Raw genomic sequence first — 17,792 nt, forward strand, 5'->3', positions numbered from 1 at the left:
AACTAAAAGTGGCCAATGGACAATAGTTCCTTTGTTGCTTCTTCACTAACGACTTGTTTACAACCCTGTAAAACATTTACTTATGGGAGGTCAATGCAGCAGGTCACCATGGGCAGCCGTATTGACTTGCAGAATATGCAGAACGGGATCTATTGCCACACTTGTAACTAGGCTTTTGAAGAATCCGAATCTAGGCAACGGGTGCAATCAACACAAACACAATGCCTGTCAGTATTGATATATAAAGCCTCGAGAAATGCCCGGATTGTCACAAAGCATCAAGATTTTACTTTCAAAACATCCACCACCAACAACACACAAAGATATATCTTATTACAATACTTCACCATGGCCGTCCCAACCCTCAACTACAACCATTTCATCTCAGGCACCAAGGAGCAGCGCGAGACATTCTCTCATAATCTGCTAGATAGCTTTGAAAGAACTGGATTTGCCAAGCTCAAAGCTCATGCATTCAACACACGAGAGCTTACCGAATTGTTCAACTGGGTGACGCGCCTTTCATTGTATCTCGTGATTGTTACGGCAACTAACTATTTCCAGGGCCACAAGTTTTTTGATCGGCCATTGGATGTAAAGAACAGCACCCCAAACGAAACAGGCCCTAGGCCTATGCGTGGTTACACACCGTGGAGGGTTGAGGAGGTTGGAAAGCTTCACCATGATGCACAGGTTAGAATCATGAAGGATTCAAAGGTTCGCAATAGAAGACATCAGTTTCAAAGTGCTCAAGATCGTGACTGACCATGATAATGCAGGAACATTTCGACCAAGGCCCCGAATACGACACAGAGTACCCAAACAAATGGCCCCAGGAGCCTGAGCTAGCAGGCTTCCAAGACTTCATGGAAGAGTTTTATCGCAAGTGCGATAGCGTTTGCCTAACGCTCATGGGGGCTCTCGAGGTTGCTTGGGGCATTGATGATGGGTCTTTGGTTGCACGCTGCATTCCTAGCGCCACAGATCTCCGACTCACTCACTATCCCACAATTCCAGTCGACGAGATGAAGTCCGGCGGTACAAGCCGAATTGCACCACATACCGATTTTGGTCCTATCACGTTGCTGTTCCAAGACAGCACCGGTGGTCTGGAGATCGAAGACCGGACCACTAAAACTTTTGTTCCCCTCCCACCGACTGATACGATGGAAATGATCGTTAATGTTGGCGACACGTTGACACGTTGGACTAACGGAAAGATCACCGGTGGTATCCATCAGGTTATGACTCCCGAATCGATGAAGGGGGAGTGCGGCTTGGTGATTCCACCCCGAATGTCAATGGCCTATCTCTTCAAGGCTGAGCGCAATACCTCGGTTGGCCCACTGCCCAAATTTGTCACCAAGGAGTCGGCAAAGTATCCCGAAATCACGGCCTTTGAGTTTCAAAGATGGAAAAATAGCATTGTGTACAATGTGGAAGAGGAAGAACATGCCCGCAATTTTGATCGCTTCATTGAGACGTCTAAGGCTATCAGGCTACAGGCGTAATTGACTTGCATTTTGGACATGCGAGCCAGCCAGGGCAGCCAGTAGCATGAGGGAAGCCCAACTGGCATGGACAACACGCACGAATTGGAAATGCGTGAGAATGTTATCTTTCTACGACAAGTCAGTCTCAGCGTTTGCGAGAAAATGTAATTTTCAGAATGAATTTCAGACCAGATTACAGATTGTGTTTAAAGCTATGCTTTTGTTAATGAATAAAAATTTACTCATAAATCCTTCGTGTCAACGGTCTATAGTATGTTCGAGATAAACCTTGGAATGTATATGCTATATGTACCCACTCTATCTTGCTGGTACTACCGGTGATTGGTTAATTTGAGTACCTTATATAACCACTAATTAGCTCTGATTGGCCACTATGAGTTCATAGCTTGGGTTACTCACTGCTGATTGGTCAATTTGAGAACACATTGATTTAGAAGATCTAATGAGCCAATTCATGGGTAATCACTTGTTCAAGGAAGCACAAAGACTGATCCAAGAACTTAAGAATCGAAGAGCACTAGAGACTTTATCCTGCTGTGTATTTTCCACAAAGCGGCGTGGATTTCGCATGAAAATCGCCTTTAGAATTAACTTGATCTCGCCGTTTTCAGAGAGATTGAGTACCTGTTCCTGTACTTTACTCGAGACAGACTGATAATTGGCTATTTTGAGTACACCTCCCAGCATTTCTCTCTTATTGGCCACTATGGATACAATTTTATTCCTTACTGCTGATTGGATATATTCAGGACATACTGGCAAGGTATAATATCATGCTTTCTTTGTTTCTTAACGTCCTCTTCAATCAAATTCTTGTTCATGGTCTCTGTCGTCATACCCCGTGGCAATCTTAAAAGAAGCCCATCTATAAAACTTCCAAGCATCTCGAATCCACTGGAATATCAAACAATCGCCTTCTCCCCTTCGTCTCTACAGATGATTCAAAGACGGGAAAAATGAAACACCCCGAGACGATATCGCCAAGGTCCAAATGCAGTTCATCCACGATGGATGCTTTGGACGCGTCGCATAAAAAGGAGACGCTCACTAGCAACGAGTACTCTTCTCATTCCGATGTCGAAAAATCCTCGCCGTATCTCCCCACAACACCCGACCTAGCACCTCTCAAAATCGAGGTCACTTACCCCGAGGGTGGCCGCGATGCCTGGATGGTGGTATTGGGAGCGTGGTGCGGCCTAACCTCATCGCTGGGTATCTACAACACATCCGGTGTGTTCGAAGTCGTGATATCCAAAGTGATATTACCGGAAGCTTCATCATCTACCCTTGGTTGGATATTCTCAGTCTACGCCTTCGTAAACTGGGTCTGTGGAGTACAAATTGGACCGACCTTTGATGCAATGGGCCCGCGTGCGCTGATGATTGCGGGGACTATTTGCACGCTGATTGGCATTTTCACCCTCAGTGTCTCTACAGGTAAGATCGGTTCTCTTAATATACCGCATGCAATCGTTCATGTTTATACACTCTGCCGATACTGACGTTCCCTTGCTAACACCAATTTAGAATACTACCAGATCTTCTTGTCATTCTCCATCATGACCGGTATCGGCTCATCCCTCCTCCTGACCCCATCTATGGGTTGTGTCGCTCATTGGTTCATGGAGCGTCGCGGCCTTGCTAGTGGTATAGCATTCATAGGAGGTGGCTTTGGTGGGGTTCTTTTCCCCCTGATGATACAATCACTCCTCCCTCAAGTTGGCTGGGGATGGTCAATCCGGATCCTCGGATTTGTGCTGCTTGTACTTTGCGCTATCAGCGTGGCATTTTGTCGAAGCAGAATCCCTCCCCGCAAAGGAGCGGAAACAACTTGGCGAGATACATTGCCGGATTATAATATCTTCTTGGATGGAACAGGAGCCATGGCACTCACAACCGCTGGAGTCCTTTTGACAGATTTGGCGTACTTCATCCCGATTACATACATACCGCGTTACTATATCGATCGACAGCAACTACCCGACGAGGATGCACTGGCGGGATCGTCGGCATTTGCATATCAGCTTCTTGCGATTCTCAATGCCGCTTCGTGCGTTGGCCGATACGTGGCGGGCGACATGGCGGATCGATTTGGCAGATATAATACCATGATTGTCTCGTTGTTCTTCTGCACAGTATCGGTTCTAGGGTTCTGGTTACCAGATATTCTCGCACCAAACCTGGATTCCTACGCACTCTTGGTAGTCTTTATACTACTATTCGGTTTCTGCAGCGGTTCAAATGTTAGCTTGACACCAATATGCCTAGGTCAGCTCTGCGAAACCCAGGAATATGGACGTTATTACGCAAGCTGCTTCACGGTGGTATCTTTCGGGGTACTGGCAAGTATCCCAATCGCTGGGGGTCTTCTCGATGCGGTGGAAGCTACAGGAAAGGAGAAGTATTGGGGAGTGGCTCTTTTTGCTGGGCTCAGCTATGTGGGTGCGTTTTTAGCTTTCCTATGGGTCAGGATCAAAGTGAAAGGGACGGACTGGAGGGTAAGGTGGTAGAATACTAGGTTTTTGACGTTTCAAAGACCACAAAAGACTTGCAGCAATGTACTATAGACTAAGCTATACACTCATATACTAGGCCATGGAGTATTTTGATGCAGCACACGGGCCTGCTTTAATTGAGCATACCGATGTACTAGTATGCCCTGTCTTTTCAGTATTCATCCATAAACATCTTTAAATAGAAATATAAGTGAAGTCAGTATAGCAGCTTCTCCTAGACACAAGATAGAAAACCACGCCAAAGAATGTTTCGGAGGCATACGGGCACAGCGAACCACCCGCTATCCATTTGATATTTTTGACCCTAGAACATACATGGATTATCATCCGGTCTAGCCCACACCAACCTTAGGCTAAGATCTTTTATCCCTACCACAGGCAACTATACCCCCGTCACGCTAAGCCTTCTTAGGGAGTACCATAGCTATATTGGGCAGTACCTGCGTAGGATGTGCTGTTAATCATTATGTAAGGTACCCGTGGGTAATAGCACCACAGCCAGATTAGGTATAGCGTTTTGGTCCAGAGCTTCCTACAGTTGGATACCTTAAATTTTGTTGTTGATCTTTGTAGATACAAACCGCAGGTCAATCTCGAAATCGAGCAGATTGACTTCTCCTTGGTATGTTCCTATAATTCAGAGTATGAAAACAAAAAAAACCGAAAATAAACCAATATGACAACTTCCCATTTTCTGCCACTGATATGGACGACTGCTCGAGGTTTAAGAAACTTAAGCCGCAACAAGACCGTCTCTTGCATGTATAGGAATCAGTTTGCACTGTATCTACACAGTTTAATTGCGAGAGATTGATGATATTTAATTATGTCTATCCATATTGCAATTGCGAATTTTTATCCATATCTGTACAACGTACATGGGGTCGATCAACATCCTTCCCTCAATACTAGTCCATACTCCCATATACGCATATATGCATATACCTGGGTCCAGTTCAATAGTTAGAATCAAATCACTAATAATGATAAGTGTCAGCTACATTACAGGGCTACATATTCGATGACTTCAGGGAATATACAGGTCTATTTGCGGGCGGTGAATCTCCATGCCAAATGTGGTACGCCACCTCCGCATTTCTCGATGAACCAGAGAATTTGAGTATTTCTAGGGGTACACCCCTGTCCAATAACATCAATAACCCTCAACATGCAAACACAATCCTCGAGGCCGATCAGCTCCGATCAATTCCAAAGTTCCCACGCTCGTTGGCGCGCCCTCACACACCGCACCCCTGCCTCACACTCCTCATTTCTCTACGGTGTCATATCTACCAAGATCTACTGCCGCCCTACCTGCCCTGCACGCCTTGCTCGAAGAGCCAATGTTGTGTTTTACGACACAGAAGACCAAGCGCGACGCGATGGCCTTCGGCCGTGCAAGAGATGTCAGCCAGATAATGCGAGCTTCGTTGGAGATGGGGAGGAGGTTGTCACAAGGGTTCTAGCTCTTTTACGGACCAAGCAGGATGACCAGGATCTGATAGTGAAGCGAGGCTTGAAGGAGTTAGCGCAAGAGGTCGGTGTAACGCCGAGTTATCTCTGCCGTGTGTTTAAGAGGACGATGGGGCTTACGCTAGGGGCCTACATGATAGAATTTGAGAGAGAGGTAAACGAGGGCAAGACAGAAAGCTCAGTTCAATCTTCCAGCACAGTTGGATCTGGTAGGGGTGACGCGACGGGACTCTTGACGCCAGCAACAACAGCAGGGAGCCCCATACCACCTGTCGAGAGTCCAAAGGACGAGTTGGCAGAGCAGCAAGTTGGAGATATCGCAGAGGCTCTAGACTTGAACTTTGATTTCGACGAGTGGTTCTGGACTGGGGGCTTCACTCAAGAAGGCTTTAATGAAGGCACCTTAAATGATGGCTTGAACTCAGACCCTTTGAATAATGGCGTATACAGGTGGGATACATAACATGGTTGATGTTTGGGTACATGATCTTTACTATTTGCTTTCCGGGATACGAGAACCATTCTCTTTCTTCAAGATGTTCTTGATAGTCAGTTCACGGTACTTTTTATGATAACGAGTGACATGACTATTGAATTTATGGGAAGATCCAAGCATCCAACAAGCATCTAATAAGCACCAAGCCACTCTGCACGTGACCATACCCCTTGAAGATACAAATCTCCGTACGGAGTACATTCTAAGGCTATAAAAGTAGACAAATTTCATCTATCTCATCTATCTCATCTATCTCATGTATTTCATCTATTTCGTAACCCCTAGCATCGAGGAAAAGTGGATATCCTACATAGACGATTGTTGATCTTTAAATAAATCCGAAAACTATTTACTACTTGGCCCACTTGGCACCCCTTGGGGCCAAGAAAACCAGCTAAATAAATTAGGGAACCCCGCGCCCATAAAAAAAAACGCACGTCCGTGTGTTCTCTTCTTCCTATATCAGATCCTCCCAATGAGGATATGACCTCACTCAGCGACTCCAGCCCAGGGAACTGGATCACCGGTAGCTACACTGGCAACAGCATTGGGGTCCGTATCACGATCGCAACATTTATCGGTGTCGCATGGTACAACGTCATTGAGCTAGTCGTGCTCATCTTTCTAACCTTCAAACGCTATGAAGGTCCCTATTTCTGGAGCATGCTGATAGCCAGCGTTGGAATCTTACCATATTCGATCGGCTACCTACTCAAATTCTTCGATCTCACGTCCGCAACTTGGGTGCCCGTCACGCTGTTAACGATCGGCTGGTGGACGATGGTAACCGGCCAATCATTTGTGCTGTATTCGCGCCTCCATCTGGTGATCCAGAATATGCGCGTTCTGCGCATGGTGAAAACCATGATCATCACAAATATTTTCCTCCTGCACGTGCCCACAACCGTGCTCACCTACGCGGCAAACTTTTCCAGTACAAAAGCCTCGATTTCGGGGTACGATGTCATGGAGAAGCTACAGTTGACAGGATTCTGTGTGCAGGAAGTTATCATCTCTGGGTTGTACATGTGGGAGACGAATCGCATGCTGCGCTTAAATCAGGACCATGTTAGTCGCAAGACGATCTTGCAGCTGCTCGCCGTCAACGTGTCTTGTATCCTGATGGATATCGCCTTGATGATTATCGAGTTTAGGAACTACTATATCTACCAGACGACCCTCAAGGCCACGCTGTACAGCATCAAGCTGAAACTCGAGATTGCAGTCCTCGGCAAGCTGGTCAACATCGCCCACCAGCACATGTGGAGATCGTCATCTTTCAATACTGCCGGCGGGCAGTACCCGTCTTTCGTTGACCCGAGCCATGCCCTGCATGATTTCAGCCATGCAGACTCTTTGGCTACCAACTCGGGATCCAAAGGCCGCGTCTCTGGAACTGAGGCCATGGACGCCGACATGCGATGAGCCTGGCTGCGTTGCTACTTCTACATCAGACTTCTACATCAAGCCAGATGGCCAACTTGATCCATCCAGTATTGCGATATCATCTGCTGTGCGTGAGCTGATCACCCACCTGAAGTGATCCCACTCATCCATCTCCGACAGCCACGCACCGGCCAGCATTCGCTTCGCGCCTGTTACTCAAGATTTGACTCCGCCGCTCAGGCTGATTCAGATCGGCAATCAACCATGGGATAACCACCCACAATGCCCCCAACATTGAGTCATCCGTCCGAATGGCCGAAAGCGAACAAATTGGCCGCATGGAAAGCAAATGTGCTTTCGAACATGTTGGAACCGAGCAAACTTGGGGCAAAATAGTATTTATGTTCATCCGATAGAGATAGACATATCGGAGCGGCATACTTTCATCGCTCTGAGGCTACTTTTGAAACATGACGAGCCTTCTGATACCAATTTCTCCGACTCGGAAACCCCACTACTGAGTGTAGATGTGCGGGGGATTACATTCTGGCATATACAAAACCAATTCGTCCTTCTGTATGGGTGTAGGTAGTTTGTGCACCGTATAGATTCATAATAAGTTGACCTAGAAATTTGCCGCCTCGGGACATAGCGTAAGACAGGAAAGCACGGCAAATGAGCTAATGGCCATGGAAGAGATCTTATTTTGCGGGCAATCAAGTACCTCTCTTGGACATTGCTTGGGTGAGTATAGACAAATATAGCCAATGGCGATGTTAGCTAAATAAAGGCGTATGATGAATTTAGGCTTTTGACACTTTCCAGTTTGTTACACGAAGTGATGGCTTTCGTGTTTATAGAGATGTCTTACTAGGTTTTGCGCGTGTAACGTGCCATCTGCAGTGAAAAGCTCTACAAAACATAATGAATTTTAGGAGCCTGATATCTACTAGATCGCCGATAGGACGAATCAAGTTCCGGAGTCTAATTGTCAAGGTGCATTTGTTGAACGATTGGAGGCCCATATCTAGTATTTTGGTCCTCGTCTCTGGCTCATTTCAAACATAGAAACTATGATTATGTTTTTACTTCCGAGTACGTACATACGTCTCATTTTAAGAAGTTGACATGTCATATTCCAAGATTAAGCTTTTGTTTGTTATGTACAAAATTACATATCTCTTGTCTATTGCTGGGCTTAAATATAATATCTGACATAGTCTCTGCTGAGAGGTAGATCAGGCAGTCTCTTCCGTTTGCTCTCAGGCATACATAGTCTCTACCGCCTCTATAGACCGCTTCTTAATGCAACTACAGACTTTCCAAAAAACCTATTGCTTTCACAGCAGATCTCTAGGTTATGTTTCTCTCAAACCCACCGCGAGGTTTCTGACCAACGTGGGATACATAGATGCCCTAGACAAGGCTTTTGGGGTTGCAACAGAGCATCTTTCCAATGAGGTCGCTGTGTTTCAGGGTGAGAACCATGCTAGCAAGGATCATCGCTATACTCAATTGGCAGCGAAGCGTTGGTCTGCTTGTAGGTTTCGCACCTTCACATTCTACAAGAGTTATCACCGGTACCAACTGAATTATATGGTTACAGGGTGGGGGAAGATAAGAGTCCTTGTTTCTACAATCATGCAACAAGTAGTTCATGAATGCTAGAGATCCAACTGTCGTGTAATGAGCTCAAGGAATTAGATTTATGCATTTGCTCATGTGCCTTTCTATGCTGCCTTAAATGATATGTATGGTATTTCGGTCTAGATAAATATCTGCTATATCAACTTGAATTTCACGCCCCTTTTCAGAACGCGTCATGTTAGGCTAGTCAAACCAGCGGTATACTTTCAACCGACATCGGCACCACCATCCGACTCCAAAGCGGTAATATCCCTATAGAATAGTCCGATATTAACATCCCAGTTTCCATAGCGTCATCGCCAAACCCCAAGCGAGAAAATCCCGAAGCAAAAAAAACGTAATCAAAAAGGTCCAAAATTCACGTTGTGCCCTCTGTCGATCCCGAGGTGAACCGCCTACACCCGGCCCGGTTATATCGGGAGTGGGGAGACCGATTATAAGGCACACACAAGACCGTTGAACATTTGGAAAAAGTGAAAGAAAAAAAAAAAAAAAAAGAAAGGGTATATTTGTCTTCTATGAATCCGTATTCGTATATATTTATATTTATAATTTAAGCCTAGAGAAACCTCAAGACCCTTTCCGTCGATCATCAAGCTGATCATGCAAGTAAAGCCGGCCCTCTGTATTGACGAACCCGCCAATTCCGAAAGCGGGGATAATGCGGCACATGCGCAGCAGTGACGCGCCGATCCAGTCGCGACTGACACGGCTGATTCGGTCTTTGGTCGGCATAACCTGTGGCCGGTTGTATAGATCCAGACCGAGCAGGTGGATGGGCGTACTGACGAGTTGGATGGAAGCTGGGATCGCGAGCTGCGCAATCAGAATCTTGAGGTATTCTTGTGAGGCGATGGAGTCTGGGATCGATGTTGAGACCATGGCCGGAAGGCTGAAGGAGCCAAAGATTGTGAGCGCGTCCCGGACGAGAAAGGCTGAGTATGTTGCTACTGGAATGCGGGTGCGGCCGATCGAGCGGGCCGTTTTAGGGGATGCAGTTGTGTTGGAGGTGGAGGCGGTAGTTGGAGTTGAGCCTGGTGTGGCTGTATTGTTTGTGGGTGCCATGGAGGTGTTGCCATGGCCGAATAGTTGGGCGAATTTCACGTCCTTCCAGATGCCCACGGAGGAGTTAACTATGAATGTTGAAGCGAATGTGGTCATGCCTGCAATGGCATGGTCGATCTTCGGGTACCACTTGCTCAGGATAGTCTCTGAGGCATTGGCTGTGGCGAAGGTTGCAGTGTAAAGGGACCAGACGAGCAGACTGGGTCGTGACGTTAAGAAAGTTGCAGGTTGTGTAAGGGAGAACCAGAGGTGTCTGCGGAATGCTGGGAAGAGAGGTTGGTTGTAGAAGGATTTCTCAACGACGAGTCTGGGTGATATTGGTCAATATATGTTGATAAGATAGAGTTCAACTCGACTTACCTGTCAAAGATCATCACCGCTGGCGTTATCAATGTTGCTGAACCTGCAGCAATGAGTACATCGGCCGCCAACAGTTCCGCCATCCGGGTTTTGGTGTGCTGGATACCGAATGGCATAGCCTGCTCTTGGACTTTCTGCGTCATGGCTTATCGTGTACTTTGTATGGTTCAAGCAGACAATGCTACCATCATCTGTTGACTGTTCGACAATCTGTTGGGTTCGTGTAGAGACAGGACCGGGCAAAGTTCGGTAAGCTGTAATCTAATCGTGTTAGATCAAACAAATCTAACGCGGGGCATTTGAATTATGAGACAACTTACTGTGGAACAATACTGAGTTAGGGTTGGGGAGATGAAAGAAGAGAGAAGAGAGTGGAAGAGAGTGAGAAGAACCCCCGTAGATATATCAGGTATTCTATAATGTAATGCCAACCTTGGAACATCTTATCGAGAAATTAAGCAACATCGACATTTATAGATCGCTGGCCCAAAAAAGATACTTCGGCCAAGCGAGCCAATCACAGGGCCAACCGGGCCGGCGGCCGGTGCTGCATACGGGCCGGTGATTGGTGCAGTTGCCCCGACCTTAACTCAGGGATATTCTAGAAGTCTAACATTTTGGTATAGAGGACTCTGTAAGCATCGGATGGACAACGCGTACGATTACCCAAAATGGACTGATGTATGGCTCATCCCCGCATTCCTCCGATCTCATTTCTCTGATATCTGAAGAGGTTTTTCTTTTCTCTTTCGCTTCTGCGGGGGTTATTATTCGCCTTAAAAATCAGGCACAAGAGACAGGATTTCGATCTGCATCCCGGCCTGTCCCTCACTAGTACAGGTCCACTACGAGTACCTGATTACAGAGGGGGAGAGGGGAGGGGGGGGGGGGGGGGGGGGTAGAAGATGAAAGCAAGCGGGAATGACTCGATTTCTATGTGCTGTACTGAAAAGAAATACCTAATTACAACACAAAAATGTAGACAAAGCAGGAGACAACTGCATGAAGGCTTAACAATACCCCGACAAAAGCTTCATCCATGTTTTTCCAATAGGCGGACATGATAGCCATAGATAAGAATCCCGGGTGCTATGCATGACCGTACATTTCCACTTATGCGTTGGGCTCTTTCACTATATGGTGTTATGATTGACTATAAGCGTCACATTCCATGTTGCTCATATCATACCCACGAGTAGTATGATATACCAGAGATTATCGATCTACAAGGCGAGATTTGGGCATTAAAGATCAATTTCCAGTGTCATTTCTGTGTGGTTATCACTGGGCACCAATACACCAGTAGGTGGACCCAATAATGATTCTGCAACAGTTCCACTTTAAGAGTACCGACACCGCGGGGTTTGGTATGATGTGTCACTGCAAGTGCATTTCTGACTCATACTCAGCCAATTTCCGCTACAATATACGCTGTATACCTAACATAGGAGCTGGGAAACAACCCCTTGCTGTTGGACTTTTTGTTCTACCATCGGTCGTGTTCCTGCGTGAAGATGTTTGAGCTATACGCTGGTATATCATACCAACCACGCCGTGAAGCGCGTGTGGAGTCAGCCTACTGAGCACTTTCGAAGTGGTATCAAAATTGAAGACATTACATAGGATCAACTCGACACAGATCTAAACTAGACTATCAGGCGACCTCGGTTTAAAACTCAAGTCAAAGCAGGAAACCCCCCTTTGCTGTGATGTTCTGACAGATTCTCAAGTGACGCTGATTCCATTTACTATACTTTGATTCTCGCCTTGATATAGCATATGCAATTGAATTATCCTTGCTTTTTGCGGCATCATGACCAGTTCAAGAAACTGTCTGCAACAGCAGATTTCGAAAGCCCGCCCCCTTATTTGTATGTGTAGTACTTGTGATAAAGCACAAAGATCCTTGACGCCTGGAAATATGGCACAGAAGACTGCAACGCCGTATTGCAATCTTCGTCACGACAGCTTTATATTCGCCCAGCGATGAGTCGGTATCTATTAAACATATAGGTCACTAAATTGGCGCTTACCTATTTTCTTGTGATCGTTTAGGCAACGGGAGGGAATTCCACTCAGTATATCATAAATTGGCGATGTTCTCGGCGCAAGCTCGGTTTAATCAATGACCACCGATTGAACAGTGAATTATCCTAAGTCAAAAATGGCATAAATCCTTTTCATAATTGAATTAAACCATATTTCTCACGATCACCGTGATTGTATGTAGTCAATGAAAATTAGCCTTGAGGGTATAGTTAGTAACATTTCATGGCGTCTATAGGAATTTAGCAACTGTTGGGAGCGGAGATTTCAAATGATATGTCCACATGGCAACTTTGATATACACACAGACCGATTATAAACTAGGAAATTCATCTAAGGTTTTCTTCCGATGGTACTAGTCTACGATTGTTGTGATGAATTTGTATTCAGGGGAAAGATGGAGTTTATCAGTTGAGTTCTCAGTATGTTAGTGTCGTTGAAGTGTCATATCCATAATATCTCTTCCGAGGTTGTCACGTTCTTATTCATACTAGTGGTTTTCCCAAATCTGCAGTAGAACCATGAATGTGACCATGAAGCATTTCCATAGATGGCCTAACTCCGAACGCTAACTCCGCATTTAGATAAGCCCAGAACCTTCTCCACATTAGTCACATGGCGATTGTGCCAGCGCGTTCTATCAAGATCACATACTCAGATCTCTAGCTTATCTCGCGTGCATTCCCTTCGGTTCCTACGTACCTCCAAGTCCAAAGACCGAATACAATCATGCCCCCTATAACCGTATCCAAAGGGCGCGGCCCCTCCAGCGACCCAAACGAAACCTTCACGCAAATGGCCGACACAGACCTGGAATCCCTAGGCCGGCACTGCCAATACGAGTACTGCGGCCAACTAGATTTCCTCCCCTTCCGCTGCGAATCCTGCCACAGCACATACTGTCTAGACCACCGGACCGAAACCGCGCATGAGTGTCCTCGCGAAGGCGAATGGGCCCGCCGCCGCAACGGAACAAACACCAATCGTGAAAACCGCACCGCCCCCGAAAAACCATCTATCTACAACACCGACCAATGCGCCCACACCCAGTGCAAAACCCTCATCAACACTCTCAAAGACCCCGCCGTGCGTTGCCCCCAGTGCAACCACCAGTACTGCCTGAAACACCGTCTCCGCGAGGAGCACGAATGCGCCAAGATTACCCCGCTGGGCGCGCGCCAGCAAAATGCCGCTTCATCAAATGATACAATCAAGTCCATGTTTGCGCGCGTGCGCACCTGGGGCCGCGATAAACAGCAAGCCGCTGCCAAGGGGACCCTGCTGCCAACTCTCCCGAAGATGAAGCCTAAACCGAATAGTCCGGCTGCCCGTGCGGTTGCCGTTAATGGCCTCAAGCGATCGGCGAAGGGAGATGCTTCTGTTCCTGTGGATAAGAGGCTGTATTTGCATGCTGTTGGTACGGCGGAGACACAGGCTGCGAAGCCGCCGGCTGGTGATTTCTTTTTCGATTCGAGGTGGAAGGTTGGCCGTGTGCTTGATGATGCAGCGAAGAAGTTGCGGGTTCAGAACTTGAACAATCGGGTTGATGGGGAGGATTCGAGGTTGCGGATCTTCCATGTTGAGTCTGGGGATTTCCTTGAGTTCTCGGAGACTATTGGGGCTGGGAAGGTAAAGCAAGGTGATACGATTGTGTTGTTACGCGGCGCTGGGGCTGTTCTTGAGAGCGCATGATGCATTTATTTGCATACTCTTTCCGATCTTATATTGTTGATTTTTGCTTTTTGCTTTTCGAAGCATATACACAGCCTGATACACCTGGAAGCATGTTTTGCTTCAACATGCGCGAGTTGATTTTCTATACATGTAGACTCGGAGTTTGAATGCATTGCTATTTTTAATTTTAAAATATGTATAGGCCTGTGGTATACACCATAGAATAATTGGTATCATACAAACATAGTAACTCGGACAGTGCACGCAAACCATAAACCAGGAATCTATATAAATCAAACACTCATCTTCATTTTGATGATCTTGTGAGGCTTATATCCAATGACCTCAAACTCATCCTCCTTCCAGCCATCAATGACCGCGCTGCCCCGGTCATCACGCTTAATGCGCAGCTCAGGGAACTCCGTTGGTTCCCGAACAAGCTGCTCATTAAGCGCATCGATGTGATCAAGATAGACGTGGGCATCACCCATGGTGTGAATGAGAGTTCCGGGATGAAGGTCCGCAGCGTGTGCGAGGATATGAGTGAGGAGGGCATATGACGCGATATTGAAGGGTACACCAAGACCCATATCACAAGAGCGCTGGTAAAGCACGCAGGACAGGGTACCCTTCTCCGATGGACGGCCAGTCTTTTCATCGAGCTTCATGCCAGGTGGGAATGAGACGTAAAACTGGGCGAACATATGGCACGGCGGTAGGGCCATCTTTTTCAGATCGGCGGGGTTCCACGCGCTCATGATGATGCGGCGATCGAAGGGGTTGTGAATGAGCTTGTGCACAACATCTTTGAGCTGGTCGACACCCTGGCCGGTGTAATCCGCCTTGGCATCGACGTACTCGGCGCCAAAGTGTCGCCACTGGAATCCGTACACGGGCCCTAGATCGCCTTCTTCGCGGTGGCCGAGTCCGGACTTGTCCAGGAACTCGCGGCTTCCATTTCCGTCCCAGATCTTAATGCCAGCCTCGGAGAGTGGGAGTGAGGAGGTGCATCCAGAAATGAACCAGAGTAGTTCGGCGAGCACGGCGCGTAGGAAGACTCGCTTCGTGGTGAGGAGGGGCAAGACGGGGATTGGCGCGCCGCCTTCTGGGTTCGGCTTCGAGAGAGAGAAGCGTAATTGGGGTGGTGCAAAAACTGATTGCGTGCCAGTGCCAGTGCGGTCGGGTCTGTGCTCGCCTTCGGAGAGGATTGTGCGTATCAAGTTGAGGTATTGGTGCTCTTCATGCGAGGGGTCGTGTGGCGGCGAGGATGCCGCGGGGGCTGCAGCAACTTGATCTTGAGTCATGGTGCAGCTTGAATTAGTGAGAGATAGAGTATCAGGCTTTCTGCTGAGATTTGACAGTAGAGAGACACTTAAAGTGCCAAGTGGATAATGGAGAGAATCTTGGGGATCGGTGGATCGCGTCGACGCGACACGTGATCACGTGATCATTTCGTATTTTATAGTGCTCTAATCAACTTATCCAAGAAATTATCCAATCAACTTTTAGTTCGCTATTATAGGTATCAACATTGGTACTGACATACATAACTCTTTAGAAGCCCATATATAAAATTTTAACAAACTATTATAGATAATTCGGACCTTCTAGCATACATATTGCTACAAGAACAATAATAGTTCAGGAATAGGGAACTCATATCTTATTTTCGGTAAATATCTGATAGTATGCGCTCTATATTCAGTCAACCTAACACCGCTGGAATGGATGCACACGCTTTCTATGGCGTGAAATGAATTTCTCGTTATGTCTTTTTTCAAGACACTTGCTGTCTGGTTAAAATCAGTGATCAAGCCGTCATGAATCTGCAAGCAAGTCCACTCCAACTCCCCGCAGAGCACCTACCGCCCACTCGGGGTACTTCGATTTATCGCCTCCATAGATGTCGGAGAAGAACTTGCGGAGGAAAGCCGGGTATTTGTCATCAATAATGGCCTGTCGGATTTTGCCCATCATGGTCAACATATAATGAACATTATGGATGGTCAAACTGTGGAAATATTAGAACCGAAACAAGATATTGTGGTCAATCCACACTTACAGATGAGCCCCGACGGTCTCCTTGGCTGTGATGTGGTGCATGTATGCTCGCGTAAGCCCGAGACCACCTTGGTCAGTTGGACGACAGCAAGTGCAGGTACAGCCCTCCTCAACTGGACGGAAGTCATCGGCGAACGATTTATGGCTTAGTTTCAACGTCCCAGAGGAGACGATGGCATCGCCAAAGCGCTAGTTGGTGTTAGTGCCAGAACCAAACCGGAGGGCTTGGTGAGTCTTACCGCTGTCCGCGTTGGCCAAACACAGTCAAACATATCTGCACCGAGAGCCACTGCTACAACAATATCCTCGGGGTATCCCTATTTTTTGTGATTAGCCAAGGCCGAAGAACCAATTCAGTCAGACATACCACGCCCATAACGTATCTGGGTTTATGTTCCGGGAGAATATCAGTGCATGTATCAACTCTTTGTCTGGTCAGTTCATCCGATCTCCTTTTTGGTGAAAGTAGAGCCACATACACTTTGCAGAACTCCTCCTTCGCCTCTCCACCAGATAGACCTCCGATGGCAATTCCCGGGGTATCTCGCGCTACCATCTCTTCACAGCATTGTTTTCGCAATTCGAGATCCAGACCACCCTGGATGATACAGAAGAGATTTTGTCGCTCGGGATATTTATGCTCCTCAATGCACCGGTCTAACCACCGTACAGAGCGGTCCATAGCTTCCTTGATGCGAGCATGATCTGGCGAAGTGGTTGCAATTACATCGTCTAATTGCATGATAATATCAGATCCGATAGAATTTTGGAGAGAAATGGAGTGTTCAGGAGTCAGTAACCTGGTAAAAAGTTAGTTTTTCGGCTGCTCAGCTACACAGTACACAGCGAAGCCACCTACATTGGCGAGCCATCGTGCGGGCTAAGGAATCGCACTCCTTCCTCTGTGACAGTCGCCAACTGAAGAAGCGACACCATCTGGAAACTAAGTGACAACATATCCGGTTAGTAACATACTATCAATTCTGCAAAGGTGGTGTCTCACCCCCCACTATCGGTCAAGAGATTGCGATCCCAGCCTTGTAACTTATGCGCTCCACCAACTGCATCTAGTACTGCCTGACCGGGCTTCAGGCCTAAGTGATATGTATTATTCAAGCACAGCATACATCCCGTCTCTCGCAGCTGATCGTATGTTAGGCCCTTAAGAGACGCCTGTGTCGCGACAGGCATGAAGATCGGCAGAGGCACTGAGCCATGGGGCAAGTGGAGGGTACTCGCACGCGCCTTGGTTGTCTATATGTACCATAGCACGCATCAGATATATGTCAAAGTGGGGTTTAAGTGGCTATCATGCCACAAGGACATACCGAGCATTTGGCGTGACGATCAAAGGTTAATGCGGAGGGCATAGATTTGCGTGCAGGAGCGGCGGTTGACATATTTGCGATTGATATGAATAGAGTCGAATACGATGTTCTAGCAGGATGCCTGGCTAGCAGACGATGGCATAGCATGGGGAGGGGGTGATTTAAGTGTTTGCGATGCGATCAGGAACACTTTTATCTGATAAGCTGTTTGTCTGGTTTGCATCAT

General features: G+C 47.0%; 8 protein-coding genes across 8 annotated transcripts; 5 read left to right on the plus strand and 3 right to left on the minus strand.

Annotated features, from left to right (window-relative positions):
• Positions 1-348: 348 nt before the first annotated feature.
• Positions 349-1,511, plus strand: N7447_006649 (Oxoglutarate/iron-dependent dioxygenase; the record flags this gene model as incomplete). Its single annotated transcript, XM_057230911.1, has 3 exons — positions 349-510; positions 565-717; positions 780-1,511. The coding sequence occupies 3 exons, from the start codon at positions 349-351 to the stop codon at positions 1,509-1,511; spliced, it is 1,047 nt and encodes a 348-aa protein (XP_057086001.1).
• Positions 1,512-2,521: 1,010 nt separating this feature from the next.
• Positions 2,522-4,024, plus strand: N7447_006650 (uncharacterized protein; the record flags this gene model as incomplete). Its single annotated transcript, XM_057230912.1, has 2 exons — positions 2,522-2,951; positions 3,042-4,024. 2 exons carry the CDS (start codon positions 2,522-2,524, stop codon positions 4,022-4,024), a joined length of 1,413 nt encoding a protein of 470 aa, XP_057086002.1.
• Positions 4,025-5,198: 1,174 nt separating this feature from the next.
• On the plus strand, positions 5,199-5,966 carry N7447_006651 (Ada DNA repair metal-binding; the record flags this gene model as incomplete). The annotated part of the gene is made up of 1 exon (XM_057230913.1): positions 5,199-5,966. One exon carries the CDS (start codon positions 5,199-5,201, stop codon positions 5,964-5,966), a length of 768 nt encoding a protein of 255 aa, XP_057086003.1.
• Positions 5,967-6,482: 516 nt separating this feature from the next.
• On the plus strand, positions 6,483-7,424 carry N7447_006652 (uncharacterized protein; the record flags this gene model as incomplete). The annotated part of the gene is made up of 1 exon (XM_057230914.1): positions 6,483-7,424. The coding sequence occupies one exon, from the start codon at positions 6,483-6,485 to the stop codon at positions 7,422-7,424; it is 942 nt and encodes a 313-aa protein (XP_057086004.1).
• Positions 7,425-9,602: 2,178 nt separating this feature from the next.
• N7447_006653 (uncharacterized protein) lies at positions 9,603-10,600 on the minus strand (the record flags this gene model as incomplete). Its single annotated transcript, XM_057230915.1, has 2 exons — positions 9,603-10,404; positions 10,458-10,600. 2 exons carry the CDS (start codon positions 10,598-10,600, stop codon positions 9,603-9,605), a joined length of 945 nt encoding a protein of 314 aa, XP_057086005.1.
• Positions 10,601-13,232: 2,632 nt separating this feature from the next.
• N7447_006654 (AN1-type zinc finger protein) lies at positions 13,233-14,195 on the plus strand (the record flags this gene model as incomplete). Its single annotated transcript, XM_057230916.1, has 1 exon — positions 13,233-14,195. The coding sequence occupies one exon, from the start codon at positions 13,233-13,235 to the stop codon at positions 14,193-14,195; it is 963 nt and encodes a 320-aa protein (XP_057086006.1).
• Positions 14,196-14,470: 275 nt separating this feature from the next.
• On the minus strand, positions 14,471-15,481 carry N7447_006655 (thymidylate synthase; the record flags this gene model as incomplete). The annotated part of the gene is made up of 1 exon (XM_057230917.1): positions 14,471-15,481. One exon carries the CDS (start codon positions 15,479-15,481, stop codon positions 14,471-14,473), a length of 1,011 nt encoding a protein of 336 aa, XP_057086007.1.
• A 514-nt stretch (positions 15,482-15,995) lies between these two features.
• N7447_006656 (tRNA-ribosyltransferase family protein) lies at positions 15,996-17,713 on the minus strand (the record flags this gene model as incomplete). The annotated part of the gene is made up of 8 exons (XM_057230918.1): positions 15,996-16,188; positions 16,240-16,427; positions 16,478-16,555; positions 16,606-16,663; positions 16,718-17,038; positions 17,098-17,181; positions 17,242-17,492; positions 17,567-17,713. The coding sequence occupies 8 exons, from the start codon at positions 17,711-17,713 to the stop codon at positions 15,996-15,998; spliced, it is 1,320 nt and encodes a 439-aa protein (XP_057086008.1).
• Positions 17,714-17,792: the final 79 nt, after the last annotated feature.

Source organism: Penicillium robsamsonii (genome assembly GCF_028829455.1).
Source record: "Penicillium robsamsonii strain IBT 29466 chromosome Unknown utg000003l_segment0_segment0, whole genome shotgun sequence".
Classification (NCBI taxonomy): domain Eukaryota; kingdom Fungi; phylum Ascomycota; class Eurotiomycetes; order Eurotiales; family Aspergillaceae; genus Penicillium; species Penicillium robsamsonii.